This window comes from Talaromyces stipitatus, genomic scaffold, assembly GCF_000003125.1.
Source record: "Talaromyces stipitatus ATCC 10500 scf_1105507295523 genomic scaffold, whole genome shotgun sequence".
NCBI lineage: Eukaryota > Fungi > Ascomycota > Eurotiomycetes > Eurotiales > Trichocomaceae > Talaromyces > Talaromyces stipitatus.
The window spans coordinates 440,283-460,758 of record NW_002990113.1 but is presented as its reverse complement, the minus strand read 5'-3'; the positions used below and the strand labels follow the sequence as shown (position 1 = coordinate 460,758).

Genomic DNA, 20,476 nt, shown 5'->3' with positions numbered 1-20,476 from the left:
ACCGCTATGTATACGTTGCTCCGCACGAAAATTCCAAGATCAGCATTGATGGGCTCAAACCCTAGGTTGCGTAAGAAGTTTGTCAGGGTCTGGTACCAGATGCGGGGTGCTTGCTTCAGGCCATAGAGTGCCTTTCGAAGTTTACACACCCTTCGACTAGACAGATTTCGATGAGCAGATTATCGAATGCTCCCTATTCTGGCTGTATACCGATGATTATGAGGTGCTAGGAGCAGCTGACACTGTGAATGGTGAACATAGGCATGAAAATAACGGGAAAGGTAGGGCTCATGCAGTTGCAATGAATATAATTGACTGCCTGGGCTCACAGGGACTTTAGATCATGATGACGACCTCACGGCTTCTACCAAAATAGAGTCGCCTGTGCCAGACACCGCGATGAACAGTAAATCATACGAAGAACGACCACTAACTCCCATGAGCCGGTGTATTCCAGTCGGCTTACCTGCTGAGACTATGCAAACCGCTGCAGCCACCTTTGCCCAGACAGAGTTTCATGATTGTGATGAGCTCCTTGGTGATGCTGTTTTCATGCATGCTAAGACATATTGCTTTGCGCATAGATTCTTGATATCGCGACTTGAAGTACTGGCTTTACAACGCCTGACACAAGTTCTTCTTACGAACAATACTTCGAGGGGTCCTTTTTATTCGCGCCTGGCAGATGCAATCCATTTGGTCTATGAATCAACTCCAAAGTCTACACAATTTGATGACCCAGCGCAAAAATTGCTTGCCCAATATGTTGCTTTAAATTTCATCTCAATCCCTACTGAGAGTCTTGAAACGGTCGTCTCCGCGGGAGGGGAATTCATGGTCGATGTCGCACAAAAACTGGCTCAGCGTATAGCAACAAGCGGTAGATCCACCGAGTCGTTGGAAGAGTACATTGACGAACTTAAGACAAAAGTCAACGCACTAGAGCTAGAAGGTCAAAAGCAGAGAAGCTTGTTGGAAAAGACTGAGAAGGAAATACGAGAGTGGGAGAGCTGGAATCGAGGAATCTCTGGAAAGTATAGTAGGTCGAGGAGGCTAGCGGCACCATTCGAATTCGATAACCTGTGTGTATTGACACTATTTCAGAGCATCCACACTATCCCCGTGCTCCCACTGCATGGTGTTTCTACAGATTTTCATTGCTCCTGCACAGATTTTGTGCCCGAGCACTTTTGTGTCTCCACATAGTCATGTGATCACATACGAGTTGTTAATGTGCTGGTTGTTGTTATTGGTAATCTAAGCTAACTACAGCTGTGCTGACCCCTTTACGGAGGTCACATGACTCTCGGAACATAGTTGATCCGCGCCGGAGGGAGATTCACGGGTGTAGCACGCTGACACGAGTGTGTTAACATATTTATGTATCCACATTATAGTGCAATCACATTCAATTGTGTTAGCACCAATGTGTTCTCACAGCTTAGTGGATTTACACCAACCGTGTGCCTTTCCACTACTGCTGTGTCTTTACATCTGGGTGTCTAAACAAATAATTCGTTCGTGTCTTTGCACTAGTTGCGAGTATCTACACTCTCTAGTTCCTACACTACAAGGTGTCTGTGTGACGGCCGAGCAGGACGTTATTCAGAAGCAGGTTCGATTTGATATTCCTGAAGCAACGGAGCCGGAGGAATGTTGTTCCGAGATAGGGTTACGGGACGAGGGTAAAAGCTTGGTCACGTGGTCGCGCGACAATGTTGGAGCTCGGTTACGCTAGGATGAATATGGAATATAGGCAAATAATAAGAACTTAGAGTTGAGAATTTCTATGTATTGATGCACACTCCCTAATACAAAACTTGTCAGGAATGTTGACCTCTTTTATATGTGAGGTCCTGTACAAACTAGATCATGAGATGACGTCCAGTCGAACCTTCTAGACATAGACATATAAAGCTGATTGGATGTCCATATCTTCGTCAGTATGTGAATCTAGTTCTTGAAATTTCTTCATGTTAGTATTGTGATGGATTCCCAATTAGGGATAGCATATTGCGTTCCAACAGACAATTATCACATCGCGTGCAGCAATTGACATCATTAAATGGCTGACACATAGGGCTCTCCATGGATAAGATCCATGAAAATTTTGCATATCCATATCCATATCCGTTAAATTTTAAGAGCACGGATATATCCGCGGATACTATCCATGAAAAAATCCACTATTCATATTCATATCCATGATATCCATGGATCCATGGATATATCCATGGATATGTGTTAGTATTATTTACCAAGTGAATCTTTCAGTATAAGGAGCTTCCTCATAGTTCCACTGCTCAAAGACCACCTCCGTAAGCCAAGAAGATCCCGTCCAGTGTTAAATACTCTCTCAACATTAACCTCTGCTGCTGGAACAGCTAAGTAATCCCGTGCAGCTGCTGCCATGCGTGGATATTCATCTATATGACCTCTCCACCATGTGTAGATCCAATCTCTCTTCTTGTCGTCAAATTCCACAACGTCAGAATTGAGATATCGTGCAATATCAGAGGACTTTTCTGCAGACTTTTGTGACTTTGCCTTGATCTTACTCATCATCTCCAATACTATGGTCTTATGCGGATTTTCCAACGCAGCTGATGGTCCTGGCTCTTCTGAAGCTGTAGGAAGTTCCAGCTTATAAGGTATAGGATACTGGATCTCAAGCTGCTCTTGCATAGCAGTAATAATATCCTTAGCTTCATCCTGTAGCTCATGCTCAAGAACAAGTTTCTTAAACCAAGGATCTAAAAGCATTGTAATATAGAGAATATCGCATAAATCATTCATAAGAGTATAGTACTTGTCGTATTTCGTCATGGCACTTTTAGCTGCATTAGCGATATCTGCGTCAAAGTCCTTGAATTTTCCCTCCCTATCCTGGACTTCTTGAAGAAGATCAAAGAGCTGATAGTAGATAGCCAAAGACTGACTGATTTATGGAATATCAGTAGAGAGCTCTAGTGTATATCTATCAAACTCTGCAAGGACTATCCAGATTTGTCCAAGCTGATTCCAGTCTTGGTCAGTAAAAGGAGGTAAGATATAATTCATCTTAAGATATTCCTGAATCTGAGGAGCAGCCTATTAAAAGTTAGCTGTATTTTTTTTTTTCAAGATTGTTAAGGCTCATACATTCCAAGCATCATTAAGCATGCGATAAGAGGAATTCCAGCGAGTAGTAACATCATACTGAATAAGCTTTGAATCCATCCCTTTTATCTGGCATAGATTCTGCCACTCTCTCTTTCGCTCTGTGGTTGAAGAGATGTATAAACTTAGAATGCGTATGCGAGAGAAAGCACTTTGTGATTGTATAAGAGATAGATTATTCTCTAAATCTTCAATGATCTGAAAGTCTCCTGTAATATCAGTAGCTTTTAGAACAGTAAGAAATTCTTTAACAATAAGATTTAGAATATGTGCAAGACAGCGAATAAAGCTACCTTCTTCCTGATATCTTATTGCTTGCTGAGTATCGCCTGTTTTATAATCAGCTTTGAGCAAATCATGGAGAATTTCAGCCATTGCTAAGTTATTGCTTGCGTTATTACCAGTAATAGAAAGAAGCTTAGCTCTAATGTCTAGTTCGCATAGAACCTTATAGACAATAGATGCTAGATTCTCTCCAGTATCAGGGCCTTCTATCTCTTGGAAGTCAAGAATTCTATGCCGAGGCTGAAAGTCTACTGTAATCCAATGACCAATAATTGCAAAGATCTTGTAGCCATTTGCACTCTTCCATCCATCAAGAGAGAGTGCAATAGCATTACAATTCTCTATTTTTCTAAGCTTATTCTTTAGTTGTATCCGAGCCTTAGCAAATTCTTTGTCAACACGGCGGGAAAATGAATTCAAAGATCCATATTTGCAAGAATATCCTGGAAGGTCGCTCCAGATCTGCCTGAAAAGAGGGTCATCAAATGTTGAAAATGGCTGCATTGTTCCGATAGCCCAGTTGAAAATATTTTGATCGAGAAGTTCTTGTGGAGATTGTAAGGGCTGAGCTCTAACATAGGAAAGCATTGAACTCTGAGAGGACGTAATAGCTATACATATTAATATATATATAATGAATACTAGTAGAAATAGTTACCTAAAGAAGTGTCCCGATCTTTATAGATACTATGCTTCTGCCCTAGATGCTTCTGCAAGTTGCTAGTTGAGCCCTTGGTAACTGACTTAAGAGTAGTCCATTCCTCTAGAGCCGTACAATGTAGACAAGAATACTGTATGTCTGCTTTTATTTTTCCAGTCTGTTTATCAAAGAAGGTCTTTCCTTGTAGTAATGTTTGTTGAAAATGGTTATAGACCTATGAGGTTTCTTTTCGCTGTCTCTTTGGCGTTGGAGGCTCAAGAAAAGGATTCATTAAAGTTGATGACTGTATTTGTGAAGCTGAATCATTCGGAGTAAGAGAGCTACTTTGTGATGCAGCGTATTCGAGAGTATCCAGAGCTTCGGCAGCCTGGCTTTCAATCTGATCTTCAAGACCAGCTTCATCATCACTACCACCATTTGCAAGTGTCGGTTTAACTACGGTCCGTATCACGAAGCATAGACGGTAGCAAGGCTAGTCCGACAAGCCTGTCAAGGGTGAAGCTGTATATATATGATATTCGATATTATAAAGCCTAACTCAGAGAAAGTAGGGGGCCCCGGGGTGTCATGGTAGCTATATACGAGGTTGCCGTACGGGCGCTAGGGATAACGTTATCCCGCTCCCGTACGTACGTGCTTGCTTCTGCACCAGGGTGCAGAAGCGCCGAATCATGAGATTGATATTCCGACACTGGCAACTCTCTAAAGGAATGGAAAAGAAGGAATATCAATGAATGATATACAATCTGGTGTGGTAAAGGAAAAATCAAAAGAATGAAGTAAAAGTAACGGGTGCGGACTGGGGTAAGGAATGACAATCTATGGAGCCGGTGTAGTAATAGGTGTTGCAAATCGTATGTTCTTTGACTCAGAGTTGCGCTTCGTTAACGGCCTTTCTACCCATCTGTTAACGTCGATACGTAGCTTGTTTGTATTAATAAGTTCTTGTAGAGCGCGGCAGGGCTTGCTCTTTGTCATGGCGTCCGCAGGATTGCTGTTACTGTTGATCCATCTCACTTCCGTGATCTCTTGACGTTCGTACGATTGACGGAGGCACATGAGATCGATCATAAGGTGTTTTTCACGTGTCGTACCCAGCTTGACGAGGCATTCGTAAAGGCTCTTCAAATCAGTGCAAAGGACTAGTGGGAGCGGCTCTAAAAGATGCAGCAGTTGGGTGAGAGTTGATTTGATTGCTGCAGCCGCATTGAATCCATTGGCCATACCGTACATCTCCGAAGTAAGTACGCTTTGGGTAATCCTCTTACACTTTGTAGAGGACCAGTGGAGGATATTCGCGTTATTTTGAGTGTTAGCAAGTACAATAATATAGCCAATTTGTGAAGACGAGTCCTTATTGTTGGCGAATAAAGTATCAATGAATGCGTACAATTTTGCGGTCCATAGATCAATCTTGACGAATCGTAGTCCGCGGTTGGGGTTGTCAGCCTGCTATTTAAGTCGTTTGTTGAGCGCTTTTATATCCTTTTTATCTAGTTATGTGGCTTGTGCTGTAAAAGAGAGATCAAACGAAGCTTTAGGTTGGGATACAGAAGCAATATATGCACCAAGAGCTCGTTGAGCAATGTACTGCTTATACGGAGATGTATTCTTATGAATCTTGCTATGGGAGTTGACTGTATCCGAAGGGTGATCTTGTACGAGTTGGATATTCTTGTAGGTGCGTTCTTGGGTAAGAGTAATACCCTGGGCATCTTCTATAATTACTGCACCATTGAATTGTAGTGGTTTGCTGGTTATAAGCTGTTCACGTGGCTTACAAAGGATATCTGCACGTTTAATTTGCTCTTCCTCTTGTACGGCAAAGGCTTCGTCAGCGACAATGAGCGTATCATCTGTTTGCATTCCAATGATGCTGAATCCTTGCTTTGGATCGCGGCAGTGAAGGAGGCATGGATCATAGGTTGAGGTCTCCATGGCTAGCTACTTCACGTGGTGTTCATGATATGTACGGAACCAGTGATTGCCTGCTTCAGGGATTCCATATAATAGTCATTCAACCTTCAAGAATTCGCATCCAGGGAAAAAGTGTTGCAAATTGGAGGGAATTCAAATATAGAAATTATGATTGAGGTGCGTTGTTAACTGAATATAAGCCTGCGTGACATCTCGAATCCAAAATTGTATGTTGTCCTTGCTTGCTCTGATATAGAGAATCAAATGTTGACTAGAGCGCTGAATCATAGGTGACTGTGTAAGTATAAATTCTTTGTTCTTGTCGTTATACGCTTGGACGACGAGTCGTGATTTCTCGAAGGCTTTGTTAGTGCCTTTATTCTTGATCTCGTCAACAAATCTAAAGCCATAGATGCGGGTCTCTGACGGGATGTCTTCTCAATTGACTGCTGCAAATACGCCTCTTTCTAGTAGTCCATTAACTTCCTTTTTGCGAGATTCGTCGTACGTGCCTGGAGCAAGAAGTTGTGTGAATATCTCTGCAATGGTGTGTAGATCTGGGGCATCTAGCTCTTGTAAGTATGTAAGATTATCCTTATATCAAGGTGGTAAGCGGCGTTTGCGTTGTAGGCATTGTGATTGAGATTCAGTGTGATTTAGTTCGTACGGTGGGATCGCAACTTTTAGAGGAGGTAGAAGTACATTCAATGGTTCTATTAATAGTGCCATAGGTGCGCTATATGATTCAGCCTTATCATTATTATTAGTGTTTTCTTACTTCAGATCATCATCTTTATAATATGGTTTGACAATAGTTGATCTGAACTTTGTAGGGCCATTTAGAAGATCAATCATACATGTTTCTTCGTCAATTGATATAAGTTTGTACAGTCCTTTCCATTTGCTAGTGTATCTAATTCCTCCTTCACACTATACAAGCACGTCCGAATTGAGGGGAAGATGGTATATGAGCGTAGACGACAGTCCGTTTCGGGTGTTAAGCACGTCATTGATCTAGCGTACGATATGAAGTCTTTGTACTTCAGTCATTGCTTTCTTGACTACGGCAGCGCATTGAGTAACTGTAGGTATAGAAGGACTATATTCCATTATCCAGGGGTACACTCCAAATACAAGAAGTGTGGGCACGTAACCATCTAGGCCTGTGATATTATTGACAGCTTTAACAGCCATTTAAAGTGCTAATTTGGGTGCTAGCTCTAGCACTTCTTCCAAAATAATCTTATATAAGCAACATAGTACGGCATGGTAACATTCAACAGCACCAATTAACCAATATACTTCAACAGGAACGCTGACCGTCATCATACTAATGGATGAGGCGAGTTGTGTGAATTCTTTGCTTACAAAGTTCTTTTCTGCGTCAGTAATGATGAAATCTAGGAGTCCAAGATACATATTAATCCATAACATTTATAGCGCGTCCCATGTCACTTTTATGGATATACTTGTAAGCCAACATGCAGCATTGAAATACATTGCTTCGTCCACAATATGAAGTACAGGCTTGCTATTGATATACATAATATCCACAATGATTAAATGATTAAATTCAATATTATCCTGTAGGGTGAAGCGGAAACAGCCTAGCAATCTACCATGGGTTTGGTAATGGTGATAGAATTTGTTAATCTCTTTTATTGCTTCAGGGTGCATATCATAGCCTGCGCGTTGTAGGGTTTTATATAGTTGTCCGACAGAAGGATGTCCAAAGCGGCAATGTAATTGACATAGTTCCATATCTGTAAGGAAGCATTGCTCATCGTCAAAGGATTGTGAGATATACATTGCTAGTGAATAGTCCTAAATAAGGAAAGGATGGCCGAATTGGCGTACAATTGGCGCGGTTAGGTACGGTTCGCTGCAGATAAGGAGATCCTTTATATTATCATAGTAAACCTTGAGGCGGTCGAGATCTTTGATAGAGAATAGGAACAGTGTCATGGCCTTAATAATATAGAATTGTACGTTGCCAACCGGGGTCTCTATATCAATCGAACCTAGAGATTGTAGCGTGTTACCAGCGCTGAATCATATAGTTACAGATCTAGCAGTTGACGTGTTCATCGTACAATTCTTGACAACTTTCTAAAATGCGAGATATTGAGCGTATCTAGTCATTGAGAATGCTGCAGCGCCAGTATTAATAAGTAGCCCTATAAATGTGTTTGATAAATATTAATCTTCTGCAAGAAACGCATATTCAGATATAGTAAGATGATGAGAGCTTGGTATAATCTATACGTTGGTGTCATCTTCGTTGCTAGGGGTGAGCTTGGCTGTACATTCTTGATTATTGCCTAGCAAGCAGCTAAGATAGTGAGCTGCAGAACGATTAGCGAGTTCACTTACTAGCGAAGGTGAGAATTTGGCATAATCCATAGTGGCAACTGTGAAGTATCCTGTTGCCATAGTTAGCTCGCTTTTCGTATGGTCTGGGAGGTCGTACTGGCTCGGTTCATCGATCTCAGCCAAGTACAATTCGAAGCGTTTCCCTAGCGTTGGAGGCTGTCCTTTAAATTCCATGATAAATTTGTCTATTGCAGCCTCATATAGGTGTCTAGCAGCTTGTTGTTCCTCTTCTGTATAATTAGTTGACCAGCAGTCTGGTTTATGGCATACATAGTAGGTTTTTGGTGCTTCGCTTTGGTAGCGACATAGTAAACGGCTAGGGTAGCGTAGATTGCTCCTTCCTTGTGAGTAGCTTCATCTGTATGGTGAATGTCTTCTGTGTGGCGAACATGACTGTCGGCTGTAGTAGCGGCGATCTGTATAGTATAAATCTATAGGATATTGCGCTGCTGCTTGTTTTAAGTCTTCCTATTAGCTTATACTTGATCATAGATCCTGTATAAGGCTGGAGATATTTGGTGAAGATTTTCCAGTTATGGCGTGGCACGCAGGGACGAGATGGGTTGCTGATACAAGCTTTGAATAGTAATAGACGTCGTTTCATAGCTCCAGACAAATCTTGCTATAGAGTCTTTGTAGGTCCTAAAGCATAATTTCAAGGCATTCTAGAATTGGCTTATCAGGGTTCTTACTCATAGTACTGGCTAGATTCATAGCATCCCATTGACTCTGTACGAATCGGAGGTGCTCCTTAGTCTCAAAGTAGCTTTTCACAGCAGATATAGGGTTGATTCCTCGCCGGACCCATTCGTCCTTATTGTCAAAGTAGTACCGAAGGGCTTCTCCTTTAAGTATCACGAAAAACGCCTTTCTTTGTGCATCTTAGGTGTGGATTCCCATATGACCGCATATTTCTAAGAAATATTAATACAAATAGTTGAATGTGTCCTTATTATTGCCATAGCGGAGATCTTCTGAATAAGCCTTTTGTAGCTAACTAATATTCACCCCGTAGTACGAGGTGTCTTGCGTGGTATAGTTTGTATGGATGGTCTGGTGGCTATGCGTCGTAGCCGGTACAGCCTGCTTATATAACGTAGTTGTGGTAGGGGTTGTTAGATTATACTGTTGCTGCACCAATTGTGTGATTAGGGTCAGTGTTGTGTCTCTCTCCTCATTACGCTGAGATCATAGTGTCATTCCGTATGGTATAATTGTTGCTTGTGGTTTAGAGTGGACAGCTTGTTGAGGTGCCTTAGGGGTCATAGCTTGGAGCCTTCGAATCGCAGGTCCATATGTGAGCTCAATATTTGGTGAGCTGAATGTTCCACAGCATTATATATAGTATATAACTTTGCTTTTAGTCCATTTATGCTGCTCTGATTCGGCAATTGTCTCGGATAGTGTAGTAGCTGCATGTTATTGTCCTTTCGCTATGTATACGCCATTTGTTCGCAGGGTGTCATGTAGGTTGATAAGAGTCTTTAGAGGCGCAATTCTAAAAGCTCCTTCGGTCCATGTTGAGAAGTCTTTGCGAAATGTATTCCATAGATCTTCATCATACAAGTCGATGTAGTCCTCGATTCGGGCTATTATACACTTCTCAATGGTTTTTGCGTCCTTGTCTGTCGGATTGAAGCTTTTCGAGTAATCTGTAGTTGGAGGCATCTTGTCAGGGTTTCCAGCGCGTGGTTCGGAGCGTTGGAGATAGGTATGAATTGAGGTCGACTGAACGGCTCAATATAGGGGTATCGGGGTAATAAGAATAGGGTCTTGATCTGTGGGCCTCACTGATCAGTGTCGGTTTAACTACGGTCCATTTCACGAAGCATAGACGGTAGCAAGGCTAGTCCGACAAGCCTGTCAAGGGTGAAGCTGTATATATATGATATTCGATATTATAAAGCCTAACTCAGAGAAAGTAGGGGGCCCCGGGGTGTCATGGTAGCTATATACGAGGTTGCCGTACGGGCGCTAGGGATAACGTTATCCCGCTCCCGTACGTACGTGCTTGCTTCTGCACCGGGGTGCAGAAGCGCCGAATCATGAGATTGATATTCCGACAGCAAGCTTCCAAAAGCCTGGCTGGCGCGTATTCTCTCGATGGGGGCGTATAAATTCGTCCATTATGCCGGTAGATTTTGAAGCTGAAGAAGCAGCCTAGAAGTTTATTCATAAAATCATGTCTCGGAGCGGAATAATAATTTTACTATTACACGTGACTCTATCCATGAATACTCATGGATATTGCACGCAAATCCGTATCCATATCCGCGAAATCTCAAAGCTTCGGATATATCCATGGATATTATCCATGAAGAGGAAACGTATTCATATCCGTAAGATCCATGGATATATCCATGGATATATTCATATCCGCGTATCCATGGAGAGCCCTACCAGTGACACACCATTTCGGAATACATCAACCATAACACCTGGCGGTAACATTTATTCAAGCTTCAGAGATGTGTCCGATTTGCAAGTTATGGTTACGAACATATTTTCTACTGTCTTAAATCTCTCAGTTTGGTATAACTGTTAGTATACATATTCGATCCTACCGTCCTGCCGGGGAACTGCTCCGTTAAGCATGTCAACCATGTCTGACCAGGGCAACTTCTCTACCACTCTTCTTTTTCCAGCTAAACCAACGGCTCGATTCTATCGATCCCTCTTTGCTCCTCTCGTATGCCCTTAACCCCATGCTTTTCTGGGTAGATTACACTGGTCTTAACTACGTAATCATAAAATTCTAGTCACCAGAATTGTCGAATTCCCCTCTTAGATAACGACTAAAGGATCGTCCAAAGTAATGGGATTATCTATATATCCTTCAAATTGGTCGACCAATACCTGAATCGACCCTGCCGTCCTCCCGGGAAACTGTTTAGTAAAGCGCTTCACCACGTCCGACCATGACAATTTCTCTATCTTTCTTAGCTGAACCAAAAGCTCAATTTCTTCCGACTCCCATGACATACCCTTCCGACCATTCGCCGAGGACGGGGCACTTTTGGAAGCCGTTGGAACAAGTTGTCGTGCTTGACAGAGCCGGGTCCCTTAGTCCGGGCTTTATTCAATGAGGGCGTCAAACAGCCAGGAAAGAAACTCTAAACGGTCGTCCATAGGCGCTCTCAAGAAATGAGAGTAAAGCGTAGGAAGAAGGGCCGTGTTCGCATTCTTGCTTGGCGTGGTGCGGGTGCAAACTCTTTTGGATGGCTATCCTGAATCGTACCCCGGCGCGGTCCATCTCTTATTGAATTATAGCTCTTGGCTACTGTCACCGTAAGTGGGTTGCAACATGGATTCCGTGCCAGTTTCTAGTGCAGTTGTATGAGCATGCGAAAGATGAGTCTGTTAATCAAGAGGATTGTAAAGGGGAGCAGCTCCCGGACTGGTACTCTATTGTCAGGCTGAGGGTCGGGAGTGCTTGCAAAGTGGTCCCGTATAGAGTCTGATTCTTGTAATAGCTCATCGGGGGGTATGACACTGCTAACACCGTTATCTTGCCGGCCATATGACAATGCGCAAGGCGTCTCGTCGCCGAGAATCGCCGGGTCGATTGGAAGGATTGTTTCCGATCTGGTGGGATACGATATAGGGCCATATTCAGTTACGCAGTGCGGGGTGTTTTCAGTATTTGGGTAGTCATTGAGGACTGAGAGCCAGCTAGTGGAAAGATCAGTGTAACCCAGATTGGGATGGGTTGGTGACTGAGGCAGTGACGGAGACTGCTCTTCTGGTTCCAGTGTAATAGGCGCTGGGTCCGACACCGTCGTGATATGAGATCCCGCAGAAGAACTGTTGTTACGTGTCAGACGCATTGTTTTTCGAAGTAGAATCAGTTTAGCGCTCTCCAGTGCAGTGTTCCAACAACATATTCGTACACCTCTTTTGTCGTTCTTTCCATCTTGCATTCTCTCTTTTTCCTTTTTTTCCTGACTCATTCGGCTTGTGAATTCAGTCCTGGGATCCTAGCGAGGCTGAAGTGATCCTCGGCAGCGGGATTGGTCAATAGATAAGAGCAGCGATTATATCGCCCTTGTTCTTGGTTTACCAGGAGCAGGTATCGATACGACGGTCGATGACAGTCTCAAAATTCAGACTCGACAAATATGATTGAACTGGAATCCAATCATCTGCGCTGGCCAGGCTAGGTGGTAGCGATTCTGGAGGAGCTGAGATATCGCTGGCGTGGCTGGTGTGAGGTCCATACAACGCTGTGCCGTTCAATAGCGGGTGTGACGGAAAATAAAATTGAGAAAACGAAGAGAGAAAGGAGACAACGAGGTGAAATCGTTCGAGGGACACACCTAGGTTTATATAGACATTGCGGACGACGCTCGGGCCCGCTATTCCTAAATGGTGTCAGATAATCCGGCTTTCAAACGAGGCAGAGAGATCGACTGTTCAATCTTACAGGTCTAAAAGGCACCTTTAGGCATATATCTGGGCACCTAGATTTCATCCCAATATTTACCCCTCCTGATAGCTCACAAATCACCCCGCCAAAGGTGTCTATAAAGGACCCGTCTTTGAAACCTGATGGATAGAGAGACACAGAACTCAATAGATACAATCTTGCTAGTCATCTCTTTTCTTTGATCCTAGTAAAACACTTTCAGGATTGGCCTGGAATAAACCAACTAATCCGACAATTAAGAGTCTGACTACCCCTACCGGCTCTATATCAGCATGTTGTCCAACGTTGCCACCGAGTATAAGCTCAATTCCCCAGAGGATTAGGACGATTGGCAAAACGAACTTCTCAATCGGGCCAGAGCCAATGATCTTCTTCCTATTCTCCAGGGAACTGAGAGACCAATCAAGAAACCTGTTCGACCAAAGATACAAGACTATCTATCTGAATCCCAGAACACTATACAAAACTGTGTAGATGCAGCTCAAGGAACGCGTCAGAACTCTACTCAATCAACCCAAACCACCGCGACTGAAGATACAACTGATGATCGCACTAAGCAGAGGGCAAGAAATAACTTCAATCTATATCTCAACAACTATAAAATGGAGTTCAGTGAGTGGGAGGTTTAGCGTAGAGACATTGATAAAATCTTTAAATAGATGAAGTAGACCATGTGCCACAGCTATCTTAAGACCTATGTGCATGTAATATACAATTAGAAGGAAGCATATAATAATTTAAAGATGCAAGTTAGCCAAGGATCGTGAGAAATCCAGCAACATATACAAGATAACTATAACTAGCACATGAAAACCTTTCAGAGGCACTCCACGAGATCCAGAGGCTTGGTTGATCAAGTGGGAAGAAATCATGTTTTAAAGAAAGAAGAAATCCATGTCCTTCACCTAAGATATGGAGGACTGGGCATCTAGGTTTCTCAAAGCTATTCGACCACTAGATGAGGCGTGGGTAACATCTTTTGAGCACTCAATCAACTTAAAGATTAATGATAAATCTCTTACCTATAAGGATCTATCAAGTGGCTTCCAGAGACTCATCCCACAACTCTATATAAAATGACAATCCTATATAATAAAAGGCTCTTTCGCCACTCATCTGAGTAAGAGCGACGACAGTAAAGAAGAAAACGAAGAAAGCTTACAGTAAGGGAGAGCTATGGAATGTGGACGATGATGTTCGCGATTATAATTATTTAAAGAAGAATAGCGTAGTAGATTTACTCTAGATAAAAGGGGTAGACCTAAACTGACCTACCCTATATACAGAGTTATGCACTTTATTAACTTCTACTTTTATATTTTTAATTATAAGGCTCCTCAAGAGTTTAAACTAAGACTTTAGCTTCAATAAAAAGCTGATAGATGGCTCAATAGCAATGCACTATTAGTAAAAGAGGTAAGACATGTACTAACCAAAGAACAGAGACAAGTTCCTTCTCAAAGGAAAGAACAATCTCGCTCTAGAAGTTAATCCCAAGAGCGACGAGAACCTATAACTCAAAATACTTAGAATAAGGTGACTTTCTAAGGAGAAACAGCAAGTTTAAATTGACTCTTTAAGATGGCAGTAGGTAGCTGCAAATCGATCTACTATATTCGCATGAAAAAGGATTTGGCTGCACTGTCAATTAATGAATATCCTTTAAAATATTCAGCTTGATTAGATTTAAGGTCATCAATTCACGTTTTCAATGAGATAGAAAGGTTTGTAAACTTCTGGAAAGCAACGGCAGGAGACTTCCTATAGACAGGCACCCACCAAGTACCTATCTTAGGATATAGAGAAGTGGATATCAAAATCCACAGTCTTGGTAGAAGACTTCAAATTCTACGCCTTTATAACGTGGCATACTGCAAGGACTTTGTGGCAAACCTAGTATCTTTCTAACAACTAAGAAAGCAAGGAATCTGGTGGGACACTAGAAGAGGCTTCAACTGCCTTTAGAACAAGAAAAATCAAGTCCTTACATATATAAAAGAGAGGGAAGGTCAATTTGTACTTGAACATATCGCTAATAACTATCTTCTCGTAAAAATGGCCTTCATGATATAATAGCACTGCTTCAATTCGTGGATAGTCAGAAAAGAATAAAAAGCTGATACTAAGAGATAGCATGCTCGCCTTGGCCATCCTGGACCCCAAGCTATTTAATACCTTGCCGCAACAACAAAAGATATAAGAGTGACTGGCCTATCTAAAGGTTCTACCACCATACAGTGCGAAGCCTGTGGAAGGGCAAAAGCCAGACAAATCATACAATGAGAAGAAAGAAATATTATAGAATGACCTAGCGTGCATCTAGCAATTAATTTTCATGACTTTCAGAAAAGCTCAATGAATAGAGAAAAGACATTAATTGTTGGTTTATATGTGCAATCGAGATTCCTGGCACCGACGCGAACCAAAGAGAGTACATGTGACCTCGTCAAACAAGGACTATATAGACCGCGTCGAGGCCTCATTAAGAGAAGACACAGACTATTGAATACATTTTGACCATAGTACTTGGAGTACCACCTGAAGTGCGTGTATGGACGTACGTACATTGTTTTATTGGCTTTATAAGCCAACCCACATTAATGCTTATAATTAATCAATTTAGTGGTTTTATCTGGGACTTTTATATGATGTTGCACAAAAGCGTGAAAATTTTAGAAACTCTGAAATAGTTCTTTGAATACCTGAAAAAGCACTATAATGTTAGTCCAATCAAGATTAAGATAGATAATAAGATATTCTTACACCAACCTAAGGTAAAGGAGTGGCTGATTACCAAATATACTACTATTGAGTCCTTAATGGTGAATAATCAAGGACAAAATGGTGCCGCTAAGCGCTCAGGGGGTATCATCAAGGACAAGGCTAGGGCCATAAGAAATAGTGCAAAGTTACCTGCAGATTTATAGTAAGAAATATACTGCTATTGTTGGTTTGTGGAAGCAATCGAGATGCCTCACTCCAACGCACTGAGCCGCAGGGCGTCACGTGACCTCGTCTAGGATAGAGGGATGTAAGACCGCGTCGGGGCGTGAGTTAGATAGCTACAATCACACACATTTGAACCCATACAGAATTGCAGTACCTGCTCACCATCCATCGTACGTATGTACATTAACGTGTACACGTGCTTTATGCACCCACAGCTATAAATCTTTTAATTTGGTATACCAATACACCTGAATCGATCCTGCCGTCCTCCTGGGAAACTGTTCAGTAAAGCGTTTCACCACGTCTAACCATGGTAATTTCTCTACCTTCCTCAGCTGGACCAAAAGCTCAATTCCTCTGACTCCCATGACCTACCCTTCCGACCTTTCGCTGAGGATGGGGCACTTTCAAAAGCTGTCGGAACAAATTGTCGTCCTTAATAGTGCCAGTTCCTTTGGCTGGGCTTTGTTCAATGATGGCGCTCTAATAGTTGTAAATCTAGACTGTGCATCCTTGAATAGCCAAGAAAGAAACTCCATGGCCTAATTCTATTAAATATATTGATCACAAAATGCCTATGGCAAATAACACTTCACAGCTCGCTAGGACTAAAGAGAATACTACCTATGATTTAACAAGAAGTGTTGGTTGCTTCATGCAATCGAGATGTGTCAGATAAGCTGGCTTTCCAATGAAGTGAGCAATCCGAAACTGTCATGTGTAAGAGAATGGTCTCAAGTTTACCCCATGGGATAGCTTACAAATCAGCTCAGGAGAAGGTCTATATAGACGCGGCTTTGGAACATGATGTACTTAGAGAAAAAGAGACACAGAACTGAATGAATACCCATTAAAATTGACTCCATTGATTCGTACGTACGTACATGCACCTTAGTGCACCCACAAGAAGGTAGTATTTTAATCAGCCTCATCATTTGGAGTCATACTGGACGACTTTGCGGCTGATCCCTTGAGAGTGGTAGAGTATTAAACCTAGATTGCACTCGCCATCTAGTTGGGAAAGTGCTCTTTTATTTGCGATCATAGCAGATTTTCCTCTTCTCTTAGCTGCTTCAAGCGAAAATTCTCCTCCTCCGTCCACTTCTTCCTGTGCTTGTGTTTTCTTCCAGAGCCTGCCTTTTAAGCGTTCGAGTGACTAGTTCTTTATTTTCTTAACTTTCTTGTGGTTTTAACTTTTGAGGACGTGTGAAGGCCTTGTTCCTATGTGATATCTATTTTACATTGATTGTAACCTTGGTCAGGCGTATGGTTGGATTTTAGTAAACAATGATTCAAGTGTTCTCGATCTACTGTCCACGAGAACGAACACATAATCTGTGATAAAAAGAACTCGCAGGTGAGCACTCCTTACTGAACAGTCTTCAAGTCTGGAAGTAACAGGCTCCTAATTTTAAATGCGATATCCGCTTCTAGTTTTACTCGTTTTCAAAAAGTTTGTCAACTACTACGATATAATCACATTCCTACCATTGCTATCAGTGCTGCTGCTTTTCAATTCATAACGGTTCGTTGAAATAAATATGAAGACACGTCGGAAAAGAATGAATTATCGAGTCCTTAGTGATGGCAGTGATGAAGAGGCCGTCTTAGAAGACCGTATTATGAATGATGACCTTGCATTTGATTCTTTTCTTCCGGATCTATCATTCGATGTGCAAGCAAATTTCTTCTTCAATTACTCCTGGCGAGTCTATCGCAAAGAGTCTTCTTCATATTCCAGCAATGACTTCTCATCTCAAGATTCTCAGCTAAGAAAAAGGAGACATTTGGAGCAAAGTTCTTGGCTATGGAATATGTTCAAGATTATTCCCCAACAAGATAACACCTTTATTGATCTATGGACTAAGAAAAGCAAAGAAGAAAAAGAGATACACTGTCAATACCTTGGCTGTAATTGGAGAATTCTAAAGTCTAGGAGAGGAGGATCAACTAGTAACTTTGCTTTGTATCTAAGCTCAAAGTATAACATTACTCGAGAAAACCTTAATGGCTAGTCATTACATTAACAATTAACTATTCCGTCTTTTGTTTAACCTAGCAAAGCCCTGATCATGTCGCCTCAAGATATACAACAAAAGCTTCGAGACAACGTCTGTCGATGGGGAGTTACTACAATGCAGCCTTTTGTAGCTGTTGAGACTGCTTCATTCTAGAAAATCTTTGAAGATATGCCCAAGCTTGAATAGGAGCACCTAAGGGACGCACAAAGGAACAGGCGGCAACTGACTTCTCAGATTTTCAATATACCATTCCTAGCTCTGACATCATAATCTTTTTAGATGGGTCCAGACTTGAAAATGGATATACTAGTGGTGGCTATGTTAGTTTCTAAGTATATTACTAGTTTCTTCGTTCCTCGCTCTCTTATGGACCTAGAAAAGAAGTCTTTGATATAGAAGCAGAAGCTGCTTTAGCTAGTGCTCAGGCAGCTATCACATACCTAATAGCTCTATTTGCCACTGACCTATGGATCTACCTTGACAATCTGGAAGTTGCTACACGCCTTCTATCTCCCTCCATAGGATCTTCCTAAGAAGTCTTTGGATCCTTCTGTACTCTCACAGCCGCCTGGCTACTCTGCAAAATGCTTCCTCACACCAAAAGTGGATCTATCTGAATTCGATGGGTCACTGGACACGCTAAAATCCCTGAGAACGAAGCGGCTGACCTTGCTACTAAAGAAGGAGCTGCCCCTATCCCTCCCTCTCCACAAGTCCTCATATGCCTCGCTAAAGAGATACGCCAAGACTCAATCTCTTTCCGCCACTCAGATATGGTGGCAGACTGTGGCACTACAGACATATCAAGACCTAGAAATAACTACATCTTCTAAGCGCCCTAGAGAGCTTTGACTTAATTAACTTGACCTTGGCTATATCATCGTAGCCTGTATTAGTCATGGAGACTTTGCGGACTACCACGAACATTTTATCCATGATAACGCTTATCTTCTCTATCAGTGCGGAGCACGAAAAGCACCTCTGCATTTCTTCTTCTACTATATAGCTAAGAGATGAGCCTCTCATCCTCCTGGGCCCCCTTCTGAGGTCATCTCTTTTATTTTGGGCACTGTGAAAGGAGCACAAAGACTAGCCACATGGCTAGCAGAAACCTGCTTCTTTGAGGATATCTGCCCTCGCTAATCTCTCCTTAGTACCTAGCTAAGACAGCCTAACTTCACTTTTATATTTCCTTTTTGCTTCTCTTTTTCTCTTCCCTATCTCTCTCTATCTTTGTAAAACTCACTACTAAATTACTATGGTGGTAGAATTATGGATCACAGAGTGTAGGTGGACCATTGCAGCTGGCAAATACCCAATACCCACTCAGAAGTGGACCTCCCAGTAAGACCACGGCAGCTACGGAAATGCGCCAAAGAGTCTCTTATTTGTATATAAATCTGATAGACGATTTGAAGCCCGAGGTTTACCCCTCGGCGGCCTATGTCCCAGTAGGGATCGGTGGGAAGCGTGCGAGTCACGAACCACGGCCGTTAAATAGACACACACACACATGTATCTCGGTTGCAATGGGGGCCTCACCATAGCGTACATAGTGATCCGATTGGTACAAGCGGCAGTCCGCGCAACCCGATTGATCCGGAGAGCCCACCAGGGATCTCGGGGAAACTAAAAACTCCGCAGATGTAATAGGAGGTTAATCCGATGGTTAGGCAGGAGGAATTATCAATATGGCAGAAAGTCATTCGATGTGCTCAATCTTCATCAAAGGTACTGTTGCTAACATACAGAGACTGAAGCTTGAGAGAAGAAAACTACTCTCGTTACAGAAGACCTCCTTCTTATGCATACAGGAGTCGTTGACAGGAGACCTCCTGTCGTACCCCTACTTGGGGTGGCTTGTCACAGATATCATGCTGTACTGATTCAGTACTGTTACAGCAGACTACGTCAACTGCCATCAAAGCAGAGGAAATAAAGCTACCCACACACAGCAAGCAAAACAAAAGCTCTCCAAATCCTTGACAATCTCGTAATGCAATGAACCCGCCAAACAAGAAACGTAAAGTAGTGGCATGTGTCCACTGCCGCCAGATGAAGGTAGGTGCTTTGCGGATATTCTAGGCTGTGCGTGACACTAAGCATGCATATCTTAGCTGCGATACGATTCTGGAGACAGGTTCCCAGCACCGTGCTCCCGATGCCAAACAGCTGGCCGTGACTGCTCCATTGATCCCTCTTTCAGAAGGGCCACGAAAAGGGAGTCAGCAAGCAACCCCGACAAGCATTGATTAGTACGAGTATTAACAATTATAGCCGTCTGGAGGATCTGGAGCGAGAAATCCACAATATCCGTAAAAACTTATCAACCAGTGTGGATGGTCTAAAAATCCCTTCAGATACGCCCTTAGTGGCGGATAATATGGATGCACTGCGAGATGTACAGTCTTCCAGAACTGAACCAGGCTCGGCTTCAGCGGTAATCCCAGACGTCCAAACGTTGGAGCAAATCACGGTATCTCGCAACCTATTTATGAGAATATTGGACGAGTACACCTATCCCACATGTTTCGTGGTTAGCACCGTGCTGACTCCTAGTAGATATTTTCAATATTATCATTCCCGATTTCAATTTCTTCCGTCCAAAGAAAGAGTACTACAGGATTGTGGTACCTGTTCCCTATTATTTTGGGCAATGGTTACCGTGTTATCAAGATCTATCCA

At 42.4% G+C, this 20,476-nt stretch overlaps 3 protein-coding genes across 3 annotated transcripts, besides 4 other annotated features; 1 reads left to right on the top strand and 2 right to left on the bottom strand.

Annotated features, from left to right (window-relative positions):
- Window positions 1-149: part of a mobile genetic element that runs on past the window's edge.
- Window positions 150-399: 250 nt separating this feature from the next.
- On the top strand, window positions 400-1,803 carry TSTA_061280 (uncharacterized protein; the record flags this gene model as incomplete). The annotated part of the gene is made up of 2 exons (XM_002339983.1): window positions 400-1,039; window positions 1,560-1,803. 2 exons carry the CDS (start codon window positions 400-402, stop codon window positions 1,736-1,738), a joined length of 819 nt encoding a protein of 272 aa, XP_002340024.1. The 3' UTR covers window positions 1,739-1,803.
- Window positions 1,804-2,250: 447 nt separating this feature from the next.
- On the bottom strand, window positions 2,251-6,043 carry TSTA_061270 (uncharacterized protein; the record flags this gene model as incomplete). Its single annotated transcript, XM_002339982.1, has 7 exons — window positions 2,251-2,938; window positions 2,987-3,090; window positions 3,142-4,055; window positions 4,430-4,540; window positions 4,644-4,924; window positions 4,974-5,557; window positions 5,657-6,043. 7 exons carry the CDS (start codon window positions 6,041-6,043, stop codon window positions 2,251-2,253), a joined length of 3,069 nt encoding a protein of 1,022 aa, XP_002340023.1.
- Window positions 2,266-3,981: a mobile genetic element.
- Window positions 5,045-6,523: a mobile genetic element.
- Window positions 6,524-8,281: 1,758 nt separating this feature from the next.
- On the bottom strand, window positions 8,282-9,276 carry TSTA_061260 (uncharacterized protein; the record flags this gene model as incomplete). The annotated part of the gene is made up of 5 exons (XM_002339981.1): window positions 8,282-8,580; window positions 8,643-8,788; window positions 8,878-9,013; window positions 9,088-9,234; window positions 9,261-9,276. The coding sequence occupies 5 exons, from the start codon at window positions 9,274-9,276 to the stop codon at window positions 8,282-8,284; spliced, it is 744 nt and encodes a 247-aa protein (XP_002340022.1).
- Window positions 9,277-17,973: 8,697 nt separating this feature from the next.
- Window positions 17,974-18,525: a mobile genetic element.
- Window positions 18,526-20,476: the final 1,951 nt, after the last annotated feature.